Source organism: Platalea leucorodia (genome assembly GCF_965183815.1).
Source record: "Platalea leucorodia genome assembly, chromosome: 1".
NCBI classification, from domain to species: Eukaryota; Metazoa; Chordata; class Aves; order Pelecaniformes; family Threskiornithidae; genus Platalea; species Platalea leucorodia.
The window spans coordinates 18,143,751-18,171,572 of record NC_138823.1 but is presented as its reverse complement, the minus strand read 5'-3'; the positions used below and the strand labels follow the sequence as shown (position 1 = coordinate 18,171,572).

Sequence of the window (27,822 nt, the reverse complement as noted above, 5' to 3'; positions counted from 1 at the left end):
TTTTTTATTATGATTTTTGAACGTTCCCTCTCTCTCCCTAGTGACTTATTTCTGCCTCTCCAGCAAGGTTCTAGCTCCCCAGTTTTTCTGGTTGCTGAATCAGCTGTGCAAGTGGGGACTTCTCAGAAAGCAGCATCCTCTCAGGTTGCTGTCAGGAGTAAACAGAGCAAACCCCTTTTTATCTTACATCTCCAGATTGCTTACTATGAAGACAATCCTAATTAAGAATCTTAATTTTGCCTCCAAGTGTCAATGCTAAAGATTCTTCTAAGGATGTCAAGTTAAAGGAAATATATATTATACTACATTTCTTCCTGCTAATTCCATGGATAATATGTTGTATTGTAATATTTACTACATGTTTAAGATTTATGATCACTATAACTGCTTGAAAACAGTTTTGCTGTTGTCTTGTCCATGTCACGTTCTGCCATAAAATGATACTGAAGCAAGAACAGTAGCATTTTTAAGACAATTTCTGATAGTAGCAGCAAATTAAAGTGTTTCTGTTGACTTATGTTGCTCATAAATATCTAGGGAATAATTTTATTTGTACATGCCAACCTAAAATATTTCATGTAAAGCATTATTGTTTTCACAGATTCTCAGGGTTTGCCTGAACAATGTGTAGACCCTAAAAGATCTTGTGGTGGGCTGGGACCAAGTTCCTGTTAAACATGAAACTTGAGTGCATCCAGTTACCTGACTCATAATCAAGTATTCTGGAAGTAAATGGCATCAGTGTTGCAAAAACAATTTTTTCTTCTATTTTCTTTCATAGCAAAGAAGCTTAGTTTCAATCTGATTCTAACTAAAAGTGAATGTTGAAAGAAGGATTCCTATAAACCAGATATGTTAAAAGTTTTACTGCTGATTCATCTTCACCTCCTGCTATTTAATCCATTACTGAATTTCAAGTCTCAAAACCTGATTATTTTGATCACGGATGAGTAAGAGATGTTCAGACTCAGGCTTTTGTTTGGACATATTAAAGAGATATCTAAAAGAGGTTCTGTACAAAAACCATTGTGATGTAATTTTGTTGTTTTCTTTGTGGAACGTTTCTAATCTGAGCATACTTTTTCTAACTGATCTTGTGCATTTCTTAACTACCCTTCTGCTTCCTAGTTCTCTTCTAGTCAATTTCCTCATGTTGTATCATTACTAAGACATCATGAATCTTTTACTATATATTTTTCAGCCCAAGAAAACATCAACTGACATCTAAGACATTTCATAGGATTCATACTGCATCCCTTCAAGACTATTTTAAAGCATCAGCAGTGATCCAGAAGGTACGTGGAGTTCAAGATCATTATTTACAATTGGCAGTCAAAACCTTTTTGATTTCTTAGGCTTGTCTATACAAAAACCTTACTTATTTTAACTAAAATAATTTTAAAGTCTATTTAGTCAAACCTATACAATCCTCAGGTTGGGATGGATACTACTGCTGATACAGATAACAGCTTTATAGATGTTTAACTCTCTCTGGATGCAAGTAACATATTTTACTACTTGGCTATGGAGAAATACCTAATTGAAATAAACAAAATCCATATAAATCATTCCTAAGTTCATTTAAATGACACCATCCATGTACTTTTGTTTGCTTAAGGAAGGGCAACACATACAAATACATGGTATTCTGAACTGGATGGATAAGTAACCTTCCTGTGAATAGCAGACTAATAGATATGTTTTGAGTTAAACTAATTTAAAACCCAAGAAGTTTATACTACAGATTGATTCACATTCTAAGTAAATTCACCTACACAGAACATTTTGAAATAATTATAATGTAGTTTTCACAGTATCTGGTGGCAGTGCAAAACCTAGGTGCTTAATTTGTGCATTTTTTTTGAAAGATAGTGATTTAAGTTGGATGGTTTACCAGTCCTGAAACAAAAAATAATATAAAACCTTGAGTATATGCAGCATATCATCACTTTTAACAGAGTTCCAGATTCAACTCTGGATTTCAGTTTGTTGATAGTTTTTGTTAGTTTATATCAACTCTGAATCTGGCTCATTTCCTAACCCAAAGGTGGCCAACCTGTACCCTTTGAGCTGTATGCATCTATTTTGGAGAGGGACTGCTGAATAATTAAATCCAGGGACTTCCCTCCAAACAGCCTCTGTCATGTAGGGGACACACGACAACAGTGTTTATCTCCTATCTGTGAGCTATTCTAGTGACCCCCTTCCAGTAGACCTTCTTGATTTTAACTATATGAAGTTTTGAATATTTGCTTAGAATGTGAGAAAGTTTAATCTTCTACAGTTAGTGTAAACAGTGCACAGTACATAATCTAGATAATTAAAAAAAATGAAGGAATAACTTTAGACATATTTACCTTGGTCTGTTTTAAAACTAAGCAAGAACTCACTCATATATACATATGAGTGTTACTGTGGTGATACATGTTATGATTTTTAATGCTTATAATGGAACTGAAAATGTAATTTGTTCTCCAAGATTTTAATTTCAACTTTCTGGCACCTTCACATTTTATTTGATCTTTTTGTTTCAACTTCTATCGTAAGTTCTTTGTAGACTTCCTATTTGCTACTTGCACATTCCAATGTCATGTTTTCCCCCTAATTCTTTGGTTTCATGTATCCTAAACGATGTAGAAATTAGTTACGGCTTATCACAAATTTGGGATTTAAGCATTTATTCCCTAATTATTACTCTAAGAATAATAGTGCATTTCATCCCTTGCTTCCACTACTCACTCAATATCAATTTCCTCTAAAAGGAGATGAAAAAGGAAGACAATTACTAGAATATTTAAGTCTTGTCTTCCTTTTGCTCTTCTATGGAAGAAATTGAGCCTGTAGGTACCTGCACAACTTATAAAGTTATTATAATACTGTAATAAAGTGTATAATATTGTGTTATTCATCACAGAAACATAACAGAAGCCAAGTGACAAAAATACGATATAACTCCATATCTCTTCATATCTTTAAGTTTTTCTTTTAATTTATTTTATAGTATTTATATGTAAATATACGAAAAGTTTTCTAGCTTAATGTTATTTAGATATAATCAGGAAAAAAAAATTATTGTTTTACAACACCTCATAAAACATATATGTTCCTGTCTTTTTATGTTGACAATTTGCTGACTATAATTAGATTTTCACATATTAGGAATGTTTAATAGAATCATAGAATCATTAACATTGGAAAAGACCTCTGAGATCATTAAGTCCAACTGTTAACCTAACTGCCTGGTCCACCTCTAAACCATGTCCCCAAGCACCACATCCACACGTTTTTTGAACACTTCCAGGGACTGTGATTGCACCACTTCCCTGGGCAGTCTGTTCCAATGCCTAACCACTCTCTCCATGAAGAAATTTTTCGTAATATCTAATCTAAATGTTCCCTGGCACAACTTGAGGCCATTTCTGCTCATCCTGTTGCTTGCTACCTGGGAGAAGAGACCAGCCCCCACCTCACTACAAACTCCTTTCAGGTAGTTGTAGAGAACGATAGGGTCTCCCCTCAGCCTCCTTTTCTCCAGGCTAAACACCACCAGCTCCCTCAGCCGCTCCCCATAAGACTTGTGCTCTAGACCCTTCACCAGCTTCGTTGTCCTTCTTTGGACACACTCCAGCACCTCCATGTCTTTCTTGCAGTGAGGGGCCCAAAACTGAACACAGTACTCGAGGTGCGGCCTCACCAGTGCCGAGTACAGGGGCACTGTCACCTCCCTGGTCCTGCTGGCCACACTGTTACTGATGCAAGCCAGGATGCCATTGGCCCGCTTGGCCACCTGAGCACACTCCTGGCTCATGTTCAGCCAGCTGTCAGCCAGCACTCTCAGGTCCTTTTCTGCCAGACAGTTCTCCAGCCGCTCTTCCCCAAGCCTGTAGCATTGCATGGGGTTGTTGTGACCCAAGTGCAGGACCTGCCATTTAGCCTTGTTGAACCTAATAATTACTATCATTTTTAAACCTAAAAAAGGCAACACCGCTCACATAGACTTAGATGAGATTTATGCAGACAGATCTGTAAATATACGTGTAAATAGATCTGTATACATACAGATCAGATTTCACATAGATCTAACAATCCTTACAATTTTTCTTTCTTATATTCAGATAATAGTTAAAGTAAATAAAAAAATAAAAAGTACAAGAGTCTAATACCAATACATGATGGCAGAGGATAGTCCCATGCCCTTCTTTCCCCAGTCATACACTTTAGAAGGCTACTTCCATGGAGTGTATAACCTGGATTGCATCCATAAATTATAGTGCTTCCGGCAAAATGGCCTTGGTCACTGATTTTATATCCAAACTGTGGCACACCAGGGTCCTCACAATGTGAAAGCTCAAAACCTGCGGTAGAAATAAAACATTGTAGTTACAAAGTCAAACAGGTAAATACAATAATGAAATTAAGATTTTCTGTTTTCTAATGGAAATCAAACATTTTCATGTAACAACATATTAAAGGTTTCTTCTCTGTTTTTAAACAGTCTAAATAGGATAACAGTCTATACCCCTCACAGAGCATGCAAACCAAACTGTGTCATAACATCTTTTTTCTTGAGTCCAATTAACGACTCAGAAGGAAATTCATTATCTTTATCAATCAATTCTAAAATGATATGATAAATTATAAAATGGCAGTTAAAGTGACTGTCCATTTACATTCATGACAATCTAGTTTGTGAATAGATATTTAAAGGCTTATAAAGAAAATTGTACAACAGATTTGTTTGTTGTTGTTGTGCACAGTAACACCAATGGCACAACAGCACCTATGGCACCAAAGAAATACTGTTATATTCATCAATCCCTACCCTAATCCTGCATTCATTAGTTTGTAAATTTAAAAACTACATGCAGGAAGCAATGATAATGATGATACAGAGAATTCAAGCCAGACAATTTGGACATTTTTGAGAATTAAGAGATGTGGAGCAAGAAGGAAACAAAATGACTTATGCATTATACAGAAACAAGGAAGCATATTATCATTTGGGGAAACATTTTGTAATTTGGTAGAAAGATTTTCTATTCCAAATAAGATTTTCTATTATTAACTGAAAAGCAGCTCAAAACCTTGCTTTGTTCAAAATCAAATGTATTTTATCAATATCATGCATCTCAAACTGCTTGTAGGTAAAAAAGGCACTTTGTGTCAGATTGATATTCCTGTATGTAGATGACATAGGAGAAAATGGAGGGTTTTTCATGTCTTCATTGCTCAGCGAAGTAATTTACACAGTATTTGTCCATCTGGTCAACAGTTGGAAGCCTTTCACAATCTCTCCCCAGGTACTGAATCATTACTATTGAAAAAAATATTCGTTATTTTATTTTACAGACAATATACTTCAAGTTGGATAAAGCTGTTTGCTCACATAAGGAAAAAAAAACAGGTCAAATGCTGTATCTTTACATTCTTCCTTCAGCTCATTGAACGTCTCACTGAAAATGGCTCACCTCCTGAAGACCTTCCACAACCTCTGAGATGAACTTTTCCCATTTCTAGCTAGGTTATTCTTTCCCAGTACAGACTGCACTGCAGAAGCTCTGAAAGAGGCTAATGTGAGTCCCAAATAAAGAACCTTTTTTGGTATTGCCAGTCTAGATGCTTATTGACTAGTTAGAATTTCCTGTCTTCTAAGAAAATTGTTGATCACACTGTGTGAAAAGAAGTTAAAATGTGCCTTGATCCCTGAGATGTCCTCATCTCTGGATAGCCTGCTTATAGAGCAGGACTGCTCTAATATGCCCTAAGTGTATTTCAGCTATCCACACAGCGATGGCAGTTCTGGCAACGGGACGAAAGGGAAAACTGAATCCTTTTGGAGAAGCACCTGGTAGTTAGGGGCATAGTGAAGGGGATCTAGAATGGCAATAGCTGTCTATTTTAGGCAACTGAAAGAGCATGAATACTCACATGTCCCTGAAGACACAGAATGTTTCATGCCAGCTTGTGGGGATTTTGTTTACTGCTTAAAAGCATCAGGGTAAGCCCATGGCACTTTTGGCAGGTTTCATTGTCTACACCTATGCAAAACAAAGGTTAGCTGTCTTTCCCAAAATAGGAAATGGCCAATGGGTGATGATCAGTGGCACGGAGTCTAGTTGGAGGCCAGTAACTAGTGGTGTGCCCTAAGCATCAATACTGGGTCCAATCTTATTCAACATTGTCATTAATGATCTGGATGATGGGGCAGAGTGCACCCTCAAGTTTGCTGATAACACTAAACTGGGAGGAGTGGCTGGTATGCCAGAGGATCATGCTGCAATCCAGAGTGACCTTGACAGGCTGGAGAAATAGGCTGACATGAACCTCAGGAAGTTCAACAAGAAGTGCAAAGTTCTGCACCTGCAGAGGAGAAAACCCATGCAGCAGTATATGCTGGGGGCCACCCAGCTGGAAAGCAGCTTTGCTGAAAAGCACCTGGGGGTCTTGGTGGATGGCAAGCTGAACACAAGCCCTTGCAGCAAAGAAGACTAAAGGTATCCTGGGCTACATTAGGAGGCATGTTGCCAGCAGGTCGACAGAGGTGATACTTCCCCTCTACCCTAAGCACTGTTGAGGCCATGCCTGGAGTATCATGTCCAGTTCTGAGCTCCCCAGTACAAAAGAGATGTGGAGCTAATGAAGAGAGTCTAGCAAAGGGCCACTAAGATTATTAAGGGATGGGAGCATCTCTCCTATGGGTAAAGGCTGAGAGAGCTGGGACTGTTCAGCCTGGAGGAGAGAAGGCTCAGCGGGGATCTTATCCATGCATATATATCTGAAAATAAAGTGTAAAGAAGACGGAATATACTGAGTCTGGCTGGGGTGGAGTTAATTATCTTCATAGCAGCCCATACGGTGCTGTGTTTCAGATTGAGTAAACCAGTGTTGATAACACACCAATGTTTCTGCTATTGCTGAGCAGTACTTGCGCAGTATCAAGTCCTTCTCTGTTTCTCACTCTGCCCCCGCAGCAAGTAGGCTGGAGGTGGGCAAGAGGCTGGAAGGAGACACAGCTGGGACAGCTGACCCCAGCTGACCAAAGAGTTATTCCATGCCATATAATGTCATGCTGACCAATAAAACTAGGGGATAGTCTTTCCAAAGGGGCCATTGCTCAGAGACTGACTGACTGGGCATTGGTATTGTGGGAGGTGATGAGTGACTGCCTTTGCATCACTCATTTTTAATTTTTCTCTTTCCTCCCTGTCTTTATTTTGACCCATGAGTTTTTCTCACTTTTTCTCTTCCAATTCTACAAATATCTGCAAAAGAAGGTTCAGGACTATTCAGGCTAATAACTATTTGGGCTAGGAAATTTTATTCTATGAGAATGCCTGTCTCAAAAGATAGGCAATGTTAATGATAAGGTTCAAGTGCTGGGCTTAGATGTACCTATATAAATAAGAAAAATGAAATACCTTGACAGTTAGATAGTAACACAGCACAGTACGCTTATCTTTAATCATAGGGTACAGTCCTATGCTATCACAGGCTATTACGTGGTGTAATTATGCAACTTTTACCTGAAAAATAATTACATACTCTTGTAGTATCTTGAAATATTTTCCTTTCATTCTGCTAGACTTATATTAGCTTTATTAGAATTAGTTTTAAAAGCACGATGGAGAGTTTTTGAAACACAAGAACATTTTTTGAACAGGTGAAAATGAATGATTTAACCAGGGAGAAAAAAGGTTGTTGACAGCTGCATTGCAGAATTACCTTATAATATTGCTCTTCTTGCTAAAAATTCGGTTTTGTATAATAATTCAATGACAATGAAACAATTATACTCTAAAGAAGTCATACACACTACGTGTCAATAGATGATACATGTAACAATTATCACATACATTTTCAGAAGTTGCCACTTGATAAAATAGATGTATATCACTGTTTCCTGTATATCCTTTAAGACAGAGATCTGAAAAGCTTTTTCCTCTTCTAATATTTATAGTTTAATTTTGTCAGTGTACATATAGGTCAGAAGTTTTTTGTTAGGAATCTTTATTGTTTTGATTCCAAATTGGATTATTCTGAACAATAATCCAAACTCAGAAACTGCTAGTCTAATGCAAAGTTAGTATCGGACAGAAGTCTTAAGAGGGAGAATGTCTTTTACTTAAGAATTATCTTTATGAAACAATGGGTTTTGGTTACACATTTAAAACAACTCACATGCTTAGATATTTTTATGTGCTAATACAATTAACTGAGAATTATGCTATTTTTTCTTATCCTTTCCAAGATTGAAAAAAACCAGAATATATAGAAAAAATACAGTGGTTTAAGTATCAAACTACGCAAAGTACTGTCAAAGCAAGGTTTCAGTATGCTACATGTTTTTGGTTATTTGAGGTACAATTGTGAAATAATTATTTTGATAAGTGATGAGTGATTTGCTGTTGATTTTATCATTATTTGCCTTTTGAATGCATTTTCACCTTATGAGCAAAGAATTTTGATTCTTTTAAAATCATAAATCTATTACTCCTGTTTTCTCAAATACTTACTGGTATACACTAGCTGAAAACCTTCATCAGTGCCCTCCACGTCTGAGTTAAATTCCAACCACAAATGATTTGAAGTACTACTTAGCGTCAGGCCTCTCAATGATGCCCCAGTATACGCACCCAGCAGGTGAGCAGTGTTGTCTTTGCCATCATATATCTGTAAAACAAATTCAAGTTTTACAGTTATAAAGAAAAAAACTGAGGTATTTGATTTACAAAATAATTCGGTACATCTCCTTTAAGAGGGAGGACAGCTCTGCCCAGGGAGATCTATTGCCAGTCAACCCGAAGTACTATTTGGATATGCTGTTTGCCTCTCTTGAGTTAAGTTGACTTAATTGTGGTGATTTTTCAAATGCATAATTTAAAATGTGTTAGTTCCTTTTTTGCATAACAACAGAAGTGGGCAGAGGTGCCATATCAGCTCAGTGTTTTTAAATATCTGTGTTTTCTCTTTCACTTCCAGTATTGCAATGCTGGTCATAATCTATTGGCAAACAGCTATTTTGTGTAGCTGTGTCTGCCTCAAGTCACTCAGGTGGCATAATAGAAAAACTCACATCTCCCCAACTTTGACTTGTTAAAGAGAACTTCAAATATAACTATAAAGTAAAAGGAGACTAGGAAATGAAACAAATCGAACAACTGCTTTTGTAAGTTGAAAAACTAGTATAATCTATATGTAAGTTGGAATACAGCACTTTTATTATTATTTTTCTTCAAGAGTTGTTCTTTTCCATATTTGAAACAGTAACTTCTATCAGAGTAATAAATATATAAACCAATCTTTTAATAATTCTCAGCAAATTTCCTTACAATCTTGGTTGATTTAAAAAATCACAGGTTGTTGCGTTCCTATCATTCCTAAAAATAGTTAAACTACAACTTAACAATAACTGCTAACCCAACCACTAGGTCCTGCAGGATTTATTTAGTGACTTCTATAATAACTAAGACTTTGATAAATGGGTTTTAGGAAAAATTTAACCGACAAATCAGTAAATTGACCTCGGAATAATTTTCAAATTGCAATATAAGGAAATTCTAAAGCTTTAGTAAAAAAAATGGGGAATTGTCTTTAGTTCTAAATAAGATTTAATTATATTAATTTGAAATGTAACTGAAGCTTGCATTTGGAAACAGGAATCTATACCACAATGAAATAAAAAAAAATACACCAGCACTTTTAGTAAGGCAACATAGTGAAAGTGAAATATTATGATGCCTGCTCCCCATCTGTGAGAATGACTTATACGCATAAATCTTATTTTGCAGAAATCCTCATGTCTCTACTAGTAACAAAGTCTTTAAATTTAAAGATATGCTGAAATAAAACAAATAAGCCATTTCTAGCCACCTACAATGAATAAATAACTGTACAGCAGTTTAGGAAGCACAGTGAAATGACTTGGTATCATTCCTTGTTTTTTTATGGAAACAAGCAAATATATTCCAAGCAAACTTCACATTTAAATGGCAGTATCCTTAAATGGAGTAAAAATAAGAAATTAAAGAAAAAAAAACAAAAGATGAAATTAATGCTTATCAACTAAAAAGTAATTTTTAAATATATAATAGTATTAAAATGGGTGTCTTAATTTTATTCAAAACTTCTTTAAAACTATACTGAGATCAGTAATCAAGCCAAGGAAAAACAAACAAACAAACAAACAAAAAAAAACCCAGAAAATTTGTTCTGAAAATTACTTAGTTTTGTTTCAGTAACTGAAAGAAAAAAGTCCACTCCAGGAGAATTACTGCTATCCCACAGAGATATTTACATCATGACAGTCTTAAAGGAAACCCAGCTTGAACCTGATGCTCTTTCCCCTAATCTCTCCAAGCTACTTATAACTAATAACACCCAAGGATCCAGGATTTATTTTACTTTTAAACACTACATAAGAGTAATCCATTTCCTGCTATGTGTGTATCACTAATAATTAACCGAAGGAAGCTATTAATAAGTTATACCAACTATTGTCAACATCTCGCCAGAACTTCCCATAAGCCACTGCATGATACAAATTTTCTTCATGTTAGAATTTCCCCACATATACTTTATTGCCAAATTTGTTAACTGTCCTACCATATTAAAGTTTTTACTTTGGCACACTGACATCTCTCCAGAGTTGACACTAATTCTACTTTATGGGCTAGCTAGCTGTTCCACTGTACAATACTTCTAAGCCTATATCATTTCTATGAAGGAACAAAATTTAAAGTACCCTAACACTTCTGAAACTCTATGATTCTTTGAGTCGGAGAACTGTATTTGGATGAGGGAGGAATGTGATTCATTTGAACATGAAATTGAAATATTTTTTTTCTTTTTGTTGCTGACTTTCAAAGTAAGATATACCCCTCTTCTTGAGACAGTGGCGTCTCCCTTAGGACAATAAATGGGTGCATATTTTGTAGTATAATACTCAATTTAAGTCATGTTGTCTTTTTTTGTGCTTCATTCAAGTTAAGGGGCACTAAATAGAAATTTCTAGATGTAATTTAAATGATATAGTTATTAATTCTATTCCAAATCTATCTATCTTTATTTTTTTAAAATGTGTTTAAGTTGCAAAGAAAGTGGTAACAGCCTACATTCTCTTGTGAGACTTGCAGAACAAACACTTTCTTTCTAACCTTCCTAAAATAGGTAAGAGTTTTGCTAAACACTTTGAATGAGTTAGTGATTCAGCTTCAGAATTTGATCCAGAAGATGAGATTATATGTGAATTAAGGTAACACCATTATCTTATTTTTAATATAGGAATATTCTTTCTTAAGGCCTTGCCAGCACATCTGGATTTATGTGACTTGCGTGCTAAATGTATGGCCAAGAATAATCATTCTGAAAATATTGTTTGGTTGGATCCATTTTCCTTAAAGTCATCCTGTAGCATTAATGCAAAGATAATTGATTCATGTCTGTGTAATGCCTGAATATGCCAGTGACAAGCTATTTGGAAAAAAAGAGGTCCATCTTTTCCAGCTATTTAAAGGCCTGGTCTGTTAAATGATTAATTCATAAAGAGAAGCAAAGACACAGAAAATTGCATTACTGTTCTTCATATCACAATGATATTTTGAAATGTTATAGGGAAGGATGCTAACAGTGAACACTGTGTACATAAATATGATTTGAACTGATAGATGTAATGTTTAATTTGGGAAGGAGGGGTTATGTTTGCATTTACAGTAGAGAATAAATAAAACTTCCTAAGCTTTCAAGGGGCTCCATTATCAACAAGTTTTAAATGGAAATTAATGGCCTTTTTTCTGCTATCTTATTTAACTCCATAAAATTTTAGCAAGGGAATAGTATAAAGTGAATGTATTAAATTTGTGCATTTTAATCAAACTATTTTTGAGATTTGCCATTGAAATATAAAAGGCATATGGATATGAAGATCTGTGCCTTTATAAAGACAAGAAATAACATAAAATCAGCAGCTCAGAGCTGAGACTGTCAACACCCTGTCAAATATATCATTTATATCACATGCAAATAGAAGCATTAATATAAAGACAGAAAAAGGCCCATATGTTTGGGTGGGTTTTTTTGTCCTCTACATTTATTACCTATTTCTCACTCATGTTTTCAGGGTCATATTGCTAAAAGGATTATGATAGCAAGTGTGGAGATTCTTAAGAAACAAATTAGCAAAAAGCCCCAAACATTACCTCCCTTAGAAGTCTTTGCACAAAACCCCTCAAAACTGAATCTTGCACACATTTCAAAGCTGTCCCACAGGTGAGACAGCAAACAAATGTAGTAAAACTGAATCCTCTATATTTTGCAAGAGCACAAAGAGTGCTGAGCCAAGCACAGGGGAAGGGGACCCTTAATGCCAGTTCTTCTATTTGGTTTACTGACATACAGTTACCTGCCTGTTGCTGCACTGAGTGTTTTAATAGAAGGAAAAAGAAAGATATTGCTTCATTACAGTATCAAAAATAATTCTTAAAGCCATTTTTTTTCACATAGGTGCAATCTCATCTGGCACATCAGCTCTCACTCTACATACTGTCAAACACATAACCTACTACAAAAGGAAAAAATAAATACCCACAAACAACTGATGTTCTCTTTCCATCTCAGTCCTTTTCATACTTGGTGTTCCTTTCTCTTTTGTTTTAGGTTCACTTATGGAATCTGCCTGCAGATTTTTCTGGGGCAGGGGTTTGGTTTTTTTAACATTAACAGAAAACTACTCATTAATTAATACCATGCATAGGTACATTTTTATTTATGTTAAAATCTACTGAAAATAAAGAAAACAATCATATTATCTTTGTTCAAGCTTCAATTTTAATAAAGGATGCCTTTCCCCCAGTAAATTAGGGAAGTATATTAAAAGATCTTTGACATAAAAGAATACTTTCTACATTCAACTAATTTCAACACAAATAAAGTGTTCACCACTAACAATGAACTATTCAGGCAAATAGAAGAATGGCAACTCTGTTCCTTTTAATGAAAATCTAAAGGGTTTGATTACAGCTATCAGAGACTACAAAGTTTACAAGTGAAACTGGTGGATGGCAATAAAAGCAGGGAAAAAAAAGCAGGTAGCAATGTTTTCATACTTTGGAAACCATGTATTCTTTTTTCCTACCTCACACATAGGCATTTTACTCTAAAAATTTTGAATTCTGGAAACATAGCACACAAACTCAGTTATCAGTACAATTACAAAGAAGGAAACAATTCTTATACAGTTTCTGAGATTAATATTAAATGCATTGGCATATAGTGACTCTGCAGATCTTAAATTCTTTATATGCCTTCATGAAACTTTCATGAATATTAAAAGAAGATGTGACACTATCAAGAGCGGTCATAGCCCTACACAAAAAAAAGTAGAGACATATATTTCTTATAGTTTCCAATAAAAACCAACCAGCCAAACAAAAAAAAACAAACACCTACAACATTAATGTAAGTAGCCAGAGCAGTTACATCAATAGGAGAAAAAGATGATTGCATACTAAATGAAGCAAGTAAAAAACCAAATTATATGTTCTGAAACCTCAGTTCAGAATTGATAAATGGGAACTCCTCCTTCTCTGCCTGGGGAGTAACAGTAATGATGGTGATTTATTTGTGTTAAATATGCTGTTTCCCTCTAATGCTGTATTTGCAGTCCAGCTGTTTCATTGTTTCAGTCACAGTGCTTGTCAGGTATAAATTTGATTCATGGTCAGTTAATTCATGTGGTAAGCAGCAGACCCCATGACTTGATTAAACAGCATATCAAAAGTTTAGTAGAATATTCAGTCTATTCAGACTTTGAATGGAATTTTATCTGCATAGCTCTAGTAATCTAAAATATTAGCTGATAGGAAAAATAACACAAAGTACATGATCAACTTCTTTGCCAACATTTTCATCTATCAGTTGAAGAATAGAGATGTGTTATCCATTTCTTAACCAAAGTCTGTAGCTAAAAGACTGAGCTTTAACTATGAAATATTATGGAGGTGCTTAATTTGTGTCTGGGGGAAGGAAGCCCTGTATAGAAGCTGTTGTTTAAATATCTTGGTTTCCAAATGGTGAATTCCTTACCCTCCCTAGTTCATCGTTAAAAGGGAAACGTATATTCACTGTACATCACTCAGCTTTTTGGTGTAAGACTGGATGATAATTATTTTTTTTAACGTCACTTCCTTCCATTGCCATTTTTCGTTCCAGAAGACTTCATTATTCTTTACTTACCTCAGAGATTTCTCAGAGTTTGGTCAAGGCATTAATGTTTATATATGTTTACAAAGTAGTGATATAAATTAGATAGATTTACAGCATTTGTTGACTATTATTGGTTCACTTAAAACTAAAGTATCAACTTAATGTCCTACTCCTGTAGCTAAAAGTGTGTTCTCCACAGCCAGCAAAACAAGAAAATTAGGCAGTATTTTCCCTTTTTTCATTTTAGTTACCAGTTCTACAAAAATAAAAGGAAGTTCCTGCAAACTTATGTTCAAAAATATTTTACCGGGACTAATGTAAATCAGTCTAAGAGAATACAGGAAAAAATGTGGATAACCAAGAATATTTTCCTGATCTTGAAGATATTAACGCTAAATACTAGGAATATTCCCAAGTCAGTCACACACCAAATCTTCCACTGATTCTTTTTCAGCTCCTGGAGATGAGGAATAATCAATTATAATAGGGATCAACAGATAACTTCAGAACTGGTTCCATGAGAAAAGTTTTGCAATGTGTGACTGCTGCTTTGTATTTCCTGAAACAAGACTCCTGTATCAAATGAACACATGAAGAAAGAGTCTTATGTGATTAAAACAATTTGTAAGAGCTTCGTCTGAGAGATGAGGCAAGAAGAGACACAATGGGTTCCACAGATATCATTCCTTCCAAATATTAAGTGTTGAGTGCCTCTGTCTTGCTACAATGTCAGATAGGCTGAAAAAAAGTGATAATCATAATAAAAAAACTTCTTGTAGTTTTTTTTTTTTAATAGATTAGGAGGAACTTCAGCTCATTATTATAATTCAAGGCTGCTGACTTGAAAAACAAACACTCTACTAGAAATTACTTTCATCTAACACACATCTGCAAAACACAGCAAATATTTCTGCCACTGACATTTACAGCTGAGTGGTGGCCCCCCTCCATTTATAATTAATCTGACATTACTCTTAAGTTCACATTAATTGAATAGCAATATTAAAGTAGAATTTTATTTTATAAGCCTCTGAGTTAACATTTTCTAGTTAAACATCTGTACTGCGCATGGTTGGAATGGCACTTGAGAAATCTTAAGTGCATAGATCTTTTCAAAATTGTATGTGCATTAAATGATTAAGGAAGAAAAAAAAGAAGAAAAAAGTTTGAATTGCTTTATATTCATATTCATATTCATTTATATTTATATAAAAGTTTATTTTTCTATACCTGAATATAACTGTACCTTCTTCCCTACAGTGCTATGACTTTTACACTAAGATAACAGAGTTGAATGGTTTCAACCTAAAAAGTCTTGAGCAAAATGCACCTATATACTTTCATTGGATGGGCATAAAAAATGTGGACAGAAATACTAAGATAGTGATTTGGGTGGATAAGGATTCAAGTTCAAATGTAGGACCCGACTTCAAATCTTATGCTAACGTTGGTTAATTTAAAGATCTTACTATAACTTCACTAATTTTTCTGCTTCATTAAGAAATTCCAAAATTGTTAAAATGACATACCTGCCTACATCATCTGGATGTTCTAAAGGTAACTTGAATAACTGGGATTTTTTGTTTGGTTTTGGCCATGCTATTTATATGCTAATAAATACTAAGCATCTTTCAAATGAAATCTTTCTGTATTAATTAATGTAAAAATTAAAAGATATCTACTTGCTTCTGAAGCAAGCAGTGAGGCCAAAATAAAATAAACATACCTGTGCATTCTGAGTGTCTAGTAGCCTTTGGTTTATTTTGTTTGCTTGTGTTTTGTTTTAAAAAGAACATAATACTTATTTTTATTTAAAGATTTTTTTTTTCTCTTCTTCCTTCTTGATTTCATCTTACATTGGTTGTTTAGGTCTGCTTATGCCTTAGGTATAATTAACCTCTTTTTGGAAGTGCTTGTGTCTGACAACTAATTACAGAAATCCTAACCTAATGCTCAGAAGGCTAAAGTTAGGTGAGACAAGTCCCAGTCTGAATTGTAGTTGTTTCTTAGAAATATGTCTTTCCATAATCCTTTTCATTTTAATAACTACCTGGCAGACTATGGTAGAAAAAAATTTTATTTTTTTTTTTAATCAAACATGATTGACATGGCATCTCTTTTTTCTTTGATTTCTGAGAGGTAAGTTTAATTAAACTGAGTATTCTGAAGAATTAGACAATTATTTAATCCCTTTTATGGATATCTTATTGCATTTAGACCGTATGTGCTAAAAGACACTCACCCTGATCATCACCAGCTTTAAATATGTAGTTGGTTAAGCAATATATGCATCTGGAATTGTATATTATGGGGAACAGAGTAATAAAATCTATGAACAAATCAAAACAATAGTTAAAGAATTTATAGGGTGAAATTGTTCTATAAAACTCTGGGAGGTTCTAGTATCCTATTTTTCCCTTTGTTTTTTCTTTGTTTAATGCAAAAATTCTCATGCAATTGCTCACATGCAATTGCTGTGATTATCATTTTGCAGGAGATGTTACATACTACACAAGATTAGAGTAATTTAAAGCGTAAACTTCATGTACAAAATGTAGTATGTAGACAGTGTATTAAATTAAACTTTTGGGTGTAATGTTTATTATGTTTAGATCACAGCTCAAGATATGAAGATACTGAGGAAGAAAACAGAATTTACAAAAGATGTAACTGATGAATATTTAACACTAGGAATAGAATACAAATACACTTTAAGGCAGCATTTGGTTTACAGTTTCAATCTCTTTTTTAATTATATATGGGCAGAAAAATATATGTTTTATGGAACAGATTATAGAAATGCCTCGGGTTGCCTAATTTTTAACTTTTTAGAAATGGAACTGGTTTAGATATGCATTTTCTAAGAGATGCTTAATATAAACTTACCTGATATCACAGACAGAAAACTTCAACTATATGAGGAACTACAAGTTTAGAAATAATAAATAAGTTACATGATTACATACCTTAAGAACATCTCCTTGGGCTAAGTGAAATGTTCTGGCAGAAATATTGATTCCTTTCCCTGCTTGTACTTGTATGCTATATATACATTCATGGTTGTTTTCATAGTTAAGAGGATAATTGGGGGACAATAAGATTCCTTCATTATTTGTCGTGGAGGCTCCACATTCAGCTGCAAGTAAAAGAAATATTAAGGTATATTTTAATAGAAAACATAAATATTTTTAGTAATGGTGATAATGAGAATGTTAATGCAACCTACTTCAACATTATTAATATTTATTGATATCTAAAATGTAGTTCTAAATATATGTTCATGACAGTGATTGAAGGCTACAAGAATATTTTTAAATTGCTTCAATACTTTAATAAAAGCATGTTAAATAATATAGAGAGTTATAATCATATTAATGGCACATTCCATAATTATAATGTTTTAAAGGATGTTTCTTGAATTTTGTTTTGGAGGAAATATACTTGGTTTTACTTCTCCAACACAGAAATTCATAAAGACTTGTGAATTAAATGAAAGTAAAAGTAGTCTAGAAATTTATATGTGTATATATTTATATATACATGCACATGTATAAGTATACATACATGCAGATACACACGTTTTCACACAGGTTAATGAAAAAAGAGAATTTTTCTCTAATATTAATTTTCCAAAATAAACAACACAGTCAATGGTATAAATTACAGTAGAAAAAGAGTTATGTTATATCTACCACCTAAACAATAGAAAAAAATAATTTCATTAATAAACATGTAGAAAAATAGTAACTTCCGGGGGGGGGGGGGGGGGGGGGAGGGGGGAGGAACAAAAAGGAAAGAAAAAGGAATTAAATTGGTTTAAGATTAAGAGTTAAAATAAAAATAATACAATGTTTCATAAAAACTTATGGCAATGCTACATTAAGTATTAATAACTAATTTTCACTTACTATGATATTTTGGCGTACTTACATAATTTTAATTAAGATATTTTTAGTATTGAGGCACCAGGTATTTTAAATTAACAATGACTATTACAATTCTTTCCTTCCCTTTTTATTTAGTCTTCATATGTGGTCATTGCAATAAAATACAACAGCATTTCCTCTCTTTTTAACAGATTAAGATTAATTTTAAATTTAACTGTAACACTACATTTTCTGGGTTTATGTTTGTTTTCAGGATCAATTCAATACTCTTCCCATTTATTTTTTGCAGTATCATGAGAATGCACCCCAGTTATTTTACCTTGGGAAATTCATTGGTTTATAATTATACAGAATAAGAAATTATATTGTGCAAAACTATGTTGTACTTCTAGTGGTTTGGAAAGATGTTTAAGCAATCCATGGTATCTATTTTAAGAGCTATTATTGTTTATTGGCATTTTTATAATTCCCTCACTAGACTTGTTTGACTGAAATCCAGGATATTGAGATATATATTTTGTATATGAAATTTATACATTAAATGACAAAAACCATTAACTATTCTTTCTGTACGGAGCTAAAACAAATATTGTGCAGAAAGCCATATCAGTCACAGATCAAAGCAGAAGAAATATTTCATGACTATGTTTAATTCAACAGCAATACAGAACAAGTATCCAAATAACTCAGGTGTCATCACTTTGTCTTAGAACAGTCGGATACACATAATCTAGGCAGAAGTGGAAAATCTTCTAGTCCCTATGATCATGTCTATCCTTTTATTTTATTCTCATATAAATGGGTATTTGCTACTCTGAAGATGCATAGGTCAGTTTGAATTATAACACAGGAGTTAGATGATTGTAATTTCAAGTTTGTGGGATATCCTTTCCTATTCCAGAGAGACAGAAAAGTCAAAAAGCACAAGGTATTTATGGTGTTAAGTTGATCCAACAACTCTGTTTTTGTCAGAACTGTAATTTAAAGCAATTGTTAAAAATCTGAACACAGCAGTGAGCCAACTGTTAGGACATTTTTAACTAATATTTGAGAACCATGCTATGTTTTCTGTTAAAAATAAGGGAATTGTTCATGTCATAATATTTATCAATCTGATTGTACTTTTCTTTAATATAGAGGGACAATGTTGTGTTCCTAGTTGTGGATGCCCCATCATTGAAAGTGTTCAAGGTCAGGTTGGATGGAGCTTTGAGCAACCTGATCTGGTGAAAGATGTCCCTGCCCACGGCAGAGGGGTGAACTAAATGATCTTCAAAAGTCCCGTCCAACTCAAATGATTCTGTGATTCTATGTACAATCTCAACCCTTGTGTCAGCAGACAAGAAAGCAAGTTTAGTAACAGTAGTCTTGAAAACCAAAGTACAAAAGAATTTCTCCCATAGCATTCAGTTATATCATTACAGTTCCACAGAAGCACACACTGCAGCCTACAACAGTAGCTTCTTTTGTACACTTCTCAGAGGGATTCTCACAAAATCAACAGTTAGTCCCTTGCTTCTCCTTGCCTCCTGTCGGTGCAAATTATAACTTTAAAAAAACCCAAACAACAAAACACCATGCACACACACAAGAAACAGCAGTATAATTCTGAATAAGTGCAGAATCAAACAGGGAAGATATGCATTTAATATTATAAGACTTTCCAAACTATACCATAAATAGTTCTATCTGCCAATCTCCACTTCTATTTGTAAACATGAACAGACAGCTATGTTGCTTAAATTACATGGAACTTCAGGTAACCTATGATTGCCTTCTATTCTTTGATGTTAATACCATAGCATAAATCAAAAAGGACCATAATACTTCTATGTCCAGTTAAGTGTTGAGTAAAAAAGTGTCAGGGGAAAAAATGTTAACTGAGTTCTTAAGTTTAAAACAAATATAAATATTAAACATATGAACATATGTCATTTTTTTAAAGTTTTTGGAAAAGAATTTTAACAGGTATTACAGTGAGTGACAGAAAAAAGAGACTGAAGTGGCAAACCGGATAAAATTCAGTGGAAATGTGTAAAGAAGGAAATATAGAAGAGAGAAAAGAAGGGACAAAACACTATTTCAGAAGTAAGGAAAAATCACAGAGGAACATAAAGGCAGTGACCATCATTTAAAAATATACTTAGAGCTGTTATCAGAAATTACAAACATTTCTGCACTGCCTTAATGTTTCATTCATAACATTCCCTATTCCACAGAAATGGAATTCAGGTTGTTTTAGTGACAAAGTTGTTTTGTTTTTTTTTAAATCCACTTATTTCAGCTAATACTTAGAACCCACCCTACACAATTTGCTTGTAGGAAAAAAAAAGAAATAGGGAAAATATTCCAACATCCAGCTATGTTTCCACAAAGACTTTAATTGAGCCTTATATAAAGTACAAGGATGTAACATTAAGATTGAAGTCAATCACTGTTCCTGGACTTTACCAGAAATATAGAATCATTTCAGTATTAGAAATGAAAATAAACAAAAACTCAAAGAAAAATAATGAAAGGAAAATACTGATATAACGAGCTATTTAGAAGAAATGACTGTTATGCTTTTCATTATGAATGTGTGTTCATTGCACATTTCCATGATAAAACAGATGAGTTTAAACTACTGTTTATTAGTGAATTTAAATTCTGTAATCATGTAAAATGCCATTGTTATTCTAACCGAGGAATGAATTGCATCTGTTTGGGTAATTTAACCATTTGAAAACAATTCTTCAATGAATGGCTTTTTTTAAAAAAATGTGCTTTATTAGGAGAATTTTGCAAGGTTTCTCACAATTCAGCTGATTAAATGCTCACCATAAATAATTATCAAAAAAATAAATGTGATGTACTGCTACAAATTGAAATTCAGCCATTGTTTTCTTCAAGACTATCCCTTGGAATCAAAAGATAAGAGCTATAAATAGCAGTTCTGTATTTTGAAAAGATGTTAGCTCTTGGTTAGGAGACTAAGGATATTGCAAAAGCTTGACTGGACAAGTAAGTGGAAGAATTCTAAAAAGGATTTTATCTTTAAACAACAGTGGTAATAGACTGAAAATCAACAGCTACTTCAGAAAGTGTATCTAAATTCAGTACTCAACAAACTGTTTCTCAAAAACCTAATAAACTTCAGAAGTTCTACCTCTTCAACTGATGGCAGATGTAAGCATGAAAGTAGACTCTTGTCAAAACAAGACAACAAAACAAAGGATAACAAGACAATCTTAAAAGGATTAAATTGTGACTGAAGCATTCTTTTCTTGAATAATCTTAATTATGAGGTCATCAAAAGTTTTCCAGATGGTTTTGGTATCCTGACAGAGTTAAGTACAGAGAACCCTAATCTGATGAAGAAAATGAGAGGAACATTATCTTCTTCAATCAGTAAGAATAGTCAGTTTTATTTTTATTTTATATTCTTCCAAAAGACCAGATTTCCTTTCATAGAGCCAAAAATTAATAACTGCAATTTCTTATTAAGTATGTATCTGCAGTACATGCATCTACATCAGAGTTGATCTGAACATCAAAAGATTCATGTGACTGTCTGTGTATTAAATTTACTTTCAATATATGTTGCACATACTTTTTTGGCTGTTATCTGACTGCATTGTTTATGTTGTAATGAAAGACACTATTGTCACATTTGGGAAGGTCCTGTATTTAAGACCTACACACAATTTTACAGCAGGTTGATGTTTCTACTAAAATGGCCAAATAAGAAAGAAATCATTGTTAGAAAAAGTTATTTACATTATTTCTATTATTTTTCGTAATTAATAGCTCCAGTTGACAAGAATGGGGAGGAGTCCCGTATACTTTAAACAACATGCTCCTCTACCACAACCAACCAAAGAAGGATGGAGAAATAGCATGACAAATGAGCTTCTGCATTAGTATTAACAAGGTAAAATGTACTAACAAATACATATTCTCTATTAGGAGAATTTTAACAACTAATATGCACAATTTGTATTTAAACTAAATATAACCTTCTCATAAAAAACAGACAAACAAGCAAACAAAAAAAACCAAACAAACCACAAAATAACCTGAGAACTGTTGGAACTTAGTGAAAATTTCCACGCAGTGAACAGGAGCAGTTAAAACTTTATGTAAAATATTAGAACACATAAGAAATGTTAAGAAAGTGTTTATCACATTATAGTGCCATTATACTAACAGATGGTGAGCCCTCAATGGCTGTATTTTGCTTTGTTCAGGATATCCTATCCTTCAAGAAAAAGGAAGAGAACGTATTCAAAAATGAAAGAAGAAATATTTAGAGAATATTAATATTTATAAATATTATAAAATTATAAATATTAATAAATTATTATAAATAATTATAAATATTTATTAATATTTAGTTCTGGCAAACAAAAGAAATATTATGATTTTTTTTTTTGAGAGGAATCAGTGACACATTTACAAGTTAATATTACAGTCATTAAACGGAGAAGTCATGCTGCCAATATATTCCACATATTGAAAGAAAAGTGAATTAAAACTAGCAAAAGAATACCTTTTCAAACACAAAATATTAAAAACAACCATTGCCTTAAATTTTGTTTCTGCACAGAAATGGATAAAGCTCTGCATCAAGACTCTAATGGCAAACGTATCTGCAGTAGAACCTTCACTTCATTGGTTACATAACTGTGCTTCAGTTCAACATTGAATTTATTTTTTCTCTCATACAATATAACCTTTCAGACATTTCTATTTTTCACTCCCCAGGTATTCCCTGAAAAGCACCCTAACTCAAGCTTGGCAAAGCAGCTTATCGGTAAACAGGAAAAAAAGTATCAATTTAGCAGAAATCTTTACCAGCAAAGATCCATATACAATATTAAATTATACAATCTGAAAAGTATGCAATAAGCATGACATAAATGAATGGATTTGCCTGTAGTTTTTTTTATGTTTGTTTGTGTGTTTGTTTCATAATTGTAAGGTGTATAGTTCTTTGGAAATCTGTATGACTCATCAGAGACTCTGACCTTAGCTGTTTAGGACATACTGATAAAAATGGATAGAAAATGTTATAAGGAGAAATATAAGTGGAAGCAGCATATAAACACAAGAAAACAAGATTTTAAAGTCAGTGTCTTCCAGCTAAGGTTTAGCAGATTGGAAAGAAATTGTAAGGCCCTGAGAAAGCCAAAGAAATAGGCCCTACACAGTTGGGAAGCTATGAACAGACTAGATTATCTTCTTTACATAGACATAGAAACAATTATGGGTTATGAATTCTGACATGACAGTTATAATGAAAGGTAATACAATTTGGTTATTGGGCAGCCTTATAAGGGAAGGAAGAAAAAAGAAAAGGAAAGAAAAAAGAAAATGGAAGAGAGCAGAGGAGAGAAAAAAAGACATGAGAAATCCTGGCATAGAAGAGACAACTTTCCACATTTCACCAGAAACAGAGGTAATTCCAAGAAAGCAGTGTGTGTGATGAATATGAACATTGCATTTGGTTATTATTTGAATAAAACATGAAAAGAAAGCATGAAACTAAGGAATGACAGTATTCTTACAGATCTTTAATCGTCTTCATTGCATTAGTGATTATCAGAAAAGTTTAATTTTATCTATTTCATTATTTTTCCTTTAAAGCAACAGTAATTGCTCTTGTTTGTTCTGGTCTATAACACAGTTACAGGGAAATTCAAACTGGCTTCTTGTAAGCTAACTATGGCATTGAAAATTATAAAGAGCACTAGGCAGAGATATCTGAATTCTAAATGTATCAGAACCAGTTCAGAGGCACGGCAACCCTATGAAAACAACTGAATCACATATTCACACACTTAAGATGATACCTGTGCTCTGTATCACAAGCTGGAGACATGCCCCACCTATAGTGCTGAAAATGTTGATTACTTAAAAGTATCCAGAGCTTAGATGTATTGAAAAGGAACATTCATTTAGATACCAAAAAAACAGCCAACAAAAAACAAACCAAATTAAAACAAAACAATGACAGTATGTTAACATTGCTCGTTAGTTAATTAAAACTACCATACATGTGCTGGAAATACAAGTGATGCAATTCACGAGTGACTACAGACATCTACCCCAAAATGAGCTTAATCATATAGTGGACTCTCTTAACTATATTGAGAATACATACATTTACTATAAAGGTAACTTTAGGATATTAGGAATGATGTACAGATATATAAACAAGACATACACATGTATTTGTGTGAACCCCTACCCACCATGTAATTAGTGAATGTCGATATTTGTAATTATCATGTTCATGAGGATTTACAAATAGTAGTATTAATTCTGTAACAGTTTATCAACTTTGACACTATTAGTCATTTAACAGAACCAGCTAAATAAACAGAAATATAGAAAATATTTCTGCATTTGTAGAAAAGACTTCTTGTTATAAAAATTGTTCCAGCACAACATCAAGCCCTATGGAATTCAGATAATACCATCATTTGAGCAGTTCAGCTTTAAAAATTCAGTAACAAATATCTGTTTGCTATTTGAACATTACTTTTTCATTTATTAATTCTTAATTATAAAATTTCATTTATTAAGTCAATTTCAAATTCAGTTTTGAAAAAGAATATCTTCATAAATTGAATAATAATAATATGAATTAATATATACCATTTATTTATCCAGCTTCTAAGTGCGAAAAGGAAAGACAGCTTCTGATTCACTGGAAAATTATTTGGTTTAGCATTTGTTACACTGGCTACTCTGTTTCAGGACTCAGCACATTAGCCTTCTGTGTATCCAGAAAGGGATGCTTGATAAATGTTCTGGCAAGAATTCTGAATAATCTTGTTATGCACCTAAATATACAAGTGCTTTTTTAATTTCTTTATATCATTGACCAGAACTATTTCTACAATTTAATTAATGTTGAAGGGAAAATTATTTATTTCTAACAGTTTTACTTTTTTAAAGTATTATTTTCAGCCGAATGGCCCTTTTTCTTGCATTAATGGAAAAGAGAATTGAATCTCTTGAGCTAATTTACTTTTGCCATTTATTATAGGAAAACACTTCCATCATCTCTCTTTTCATATTAAAATGTGTACAAGCTCATTATCTTTCTTCTTAGCCTTTCTTGAACTCCTACTAGCTCTACAGTCTTTTTATGGAGGGAGATCTGGAAATATTTCAGGTGAAACTACAAGTTATTGCATGCAGTCTCTGTCCCCAGTCTTCTATATGAATTACCATATCATTTTTATTTTGTTTTCAGTGATTCTTAAATCAATTTCTTAGGTTAATGCCATTAATTCAGAATTCCTGAGAAGTATAACCGCAATGAGTCTTCTCATTCCCCCCCCCCCCCCCCCCCCCGCGCATGGTATTTATCAACCTTACTTTTATTTCATCATACAACTTATCTGTTCATTCATTTAGCTTATTATGTATCTCAAGTTCTTCAACATTTTCTTCTGGTTGTAACTATTCTAATCAACTGCTATCATAGAGTTCACTTTCAGATCACTAATGAACGTATTAAATCAAATAGGACTAATACAAAATTTGAAACATTAATTGTGTAATCAATTTTTAGCATGTATGTTCTTCACTTTGCTAACAAACTTCTTCTTGCAGATTTTTTTAACTAAGGAGAAATTCATAGAATCTCACATGAAAGTTTCTTAAGTTTTATTGAAAAAAGTTAGTGAGTTCTTCTTTATCCATTAATTCTCTGTAATTTTCATGACAAACCTAAATTATTATTTCTCTTTACAGGACGAAGAGCACTGGGTGAATGCTGACATGAAATTCTGACCCCTAATGAAGACCATTTTAATTGATGGGCTAACCCTTTGCTATGTCTGCTCAGGGTAAAAGAGGGAGATGAGTGATAATTTACCTAGAGTTTTGGCCGGTTAAAAAATGTCCCAGCTGTGTACATGTGATGTTTTCCTAATATACAGATGAATATACAGAAGACCACAACCTATTATATCCTCAGTTTACAAAGGAAATACAACCATACTGGGAATAAGTCAGAGAGTAATAATACAAACTGAGAATTTTCAAATGACAGTATAGTTAGTAGTTTGGACCTTTAGTTGGCCATTATTATATGCATGGCTGTGCTGGGTTTAGCTGGGATAGAATTAATTATCTTCATTGTAGCTGGTACAGGGCTATGCTTTGGATTTGTGCTGAAAACAGTGTTGGTAATACAGGGATGTTTTTGTTATTGCTGAGCGGTGCTTACACAGAGTCAAGACCTTTTCTGCTTCTCACACCACCCCACCAGTGAGTAGGCTGGGGGTGTACAAGAAGCTGGGAGGGGACACAGCTGGAACAGCTGACCCTAACTGACGAAAGGGATATCCCATACTGTATGATGTCATGCTCAGCATATAAAGCTGGGGGAAGAAGAAGGAAGGGGGAGACATTCAGAGTGATGACGTTTGTCTTCCCAAGTGACCGTTATGTGCGATGGAGCCCTGCTTTCCTGGAGATGGCTGAACACCTGCCTGCTGATGGGAAGTAGTGAGTGAATTCCTTGTTTTGCTTTGCTTGCATGTGTGGCTTTTGCTTTACCTATTAAACTGTCTTTATCTGAACCTACAAGTTTTCTCACTTTTACCCTTCTGATTCTCTCCCCCATCCCATTGAAGGGAGAGTGAGCAAGTGGCTGTGTGGTGCTTAGTTGCAGGCTGGGGTTAAACCACAACAGTCCTTTTTGGCGCTCAGTGTGGGGCTTGAAGGGTTTGAGGTAGTGACAGGTTTCATTGGATGTGTTAGATTGAATTTATAGCTGTTATTTCTGTTTAGCTATTAATTGGCAGGCTTCTGTGCTTGCCATGGGGTTTGCTTGCCTTACTGTATGTTAGAGTCTAGTGCTCGTTAGTGGCTGCTTTTTGCTTTTGCTGCTTGCTGTACTGCTTATCATCTTACTCTGCTGTGCCTGGGAACATTTTGATAACAGCAATGGCCATGCACCTGGGCTGGCAGATGGCCAGGGCATCACTGCTGTTTCTTTGCTGCTGTACTGGACAGACTGGAACTCCAGTGTGAACTCAAGTTGAAGGGACTGTGACCTGTGGATGAGTCCATGCGGGACCAGGACACCCCAAAACATCTGTGGCCACTCTTCTCCCACTGGGGGGAGAGTGAGCAAGCAGCTGTGTGGTGCTTAGTTGCCGGCTAGGGTTAAACCATGACAATGGCATAATGATGAAACAGGTATAAAAGCTAGTTTCAGAAATATGGATAGATAGATAGATAGATAGATATTGATTTTGTCCATACTTGAAGATATTACAGAGAATAATTAACTCTTAAATATTCTCAGTCTATTGGAAATCTTGTGTAGGTATGCATTTCCAAGAACCTCTGCACCATGTCAAGCAGATCTATCTCACATTTGGCAAATATACCTTTTGTTGCTGGTCTTGTTCTTTTGATTCAGTATGTGGCACCAGAAATACAGCAAAGACAGTAGAAGACCATCCTGTGATGACTCATTGAGAATCCAAAATAGCTAGTTCATAGACTAGGTATATTGCCATAGCTACCATATTTTTGTTTATTTTCTGTCTGCAAATTAAAAGTTACAACACATTTAAGTCACCTTTGCATTAAACTTCTGGTAAGATCTGTTAAGTTTAATTCTAAATGAAATCAGTGGGCTATGAATCTTGTTGAATTCTCAGGAAAAGAAAATAAGAGATATGTATAACCAAAATAGAGAATGAATACATAAACCTATAAACAT

The 27,822-nt window shown here is 33.9% G+C and overlaps 1 protein-coding gene across 1 annotated transcript in view; it reads right to left on the bottom strand.

Annotated features, from left to right (window-relative positions):
* Positions 1-27,822, bottom strand: part of CSMD3 (CUB and Sushi multiple domains 3) — a gene marked incomplete at both ends in the record, with an annotated part of 751,074 nt that overhangs the window by 247,681 nt on the left and 475,571 nt on the right. The window contains 3 exons of the mRNA XM_082307341.1: positions 4,164-4,355; positions 8,514-8,670; positions 17,166-17,335. Coding sequence (XP_082163467.1) covers positions 4,164-4,355; positions 8,514-8,670; positions 17,166-17,335 — 519 coding nt within the window. The remainder of the gene's footprint in view (positions 1-4,163; positions 4,356-8,513; positions 8,671-17,165; positions 17,336-27,822) is intronic.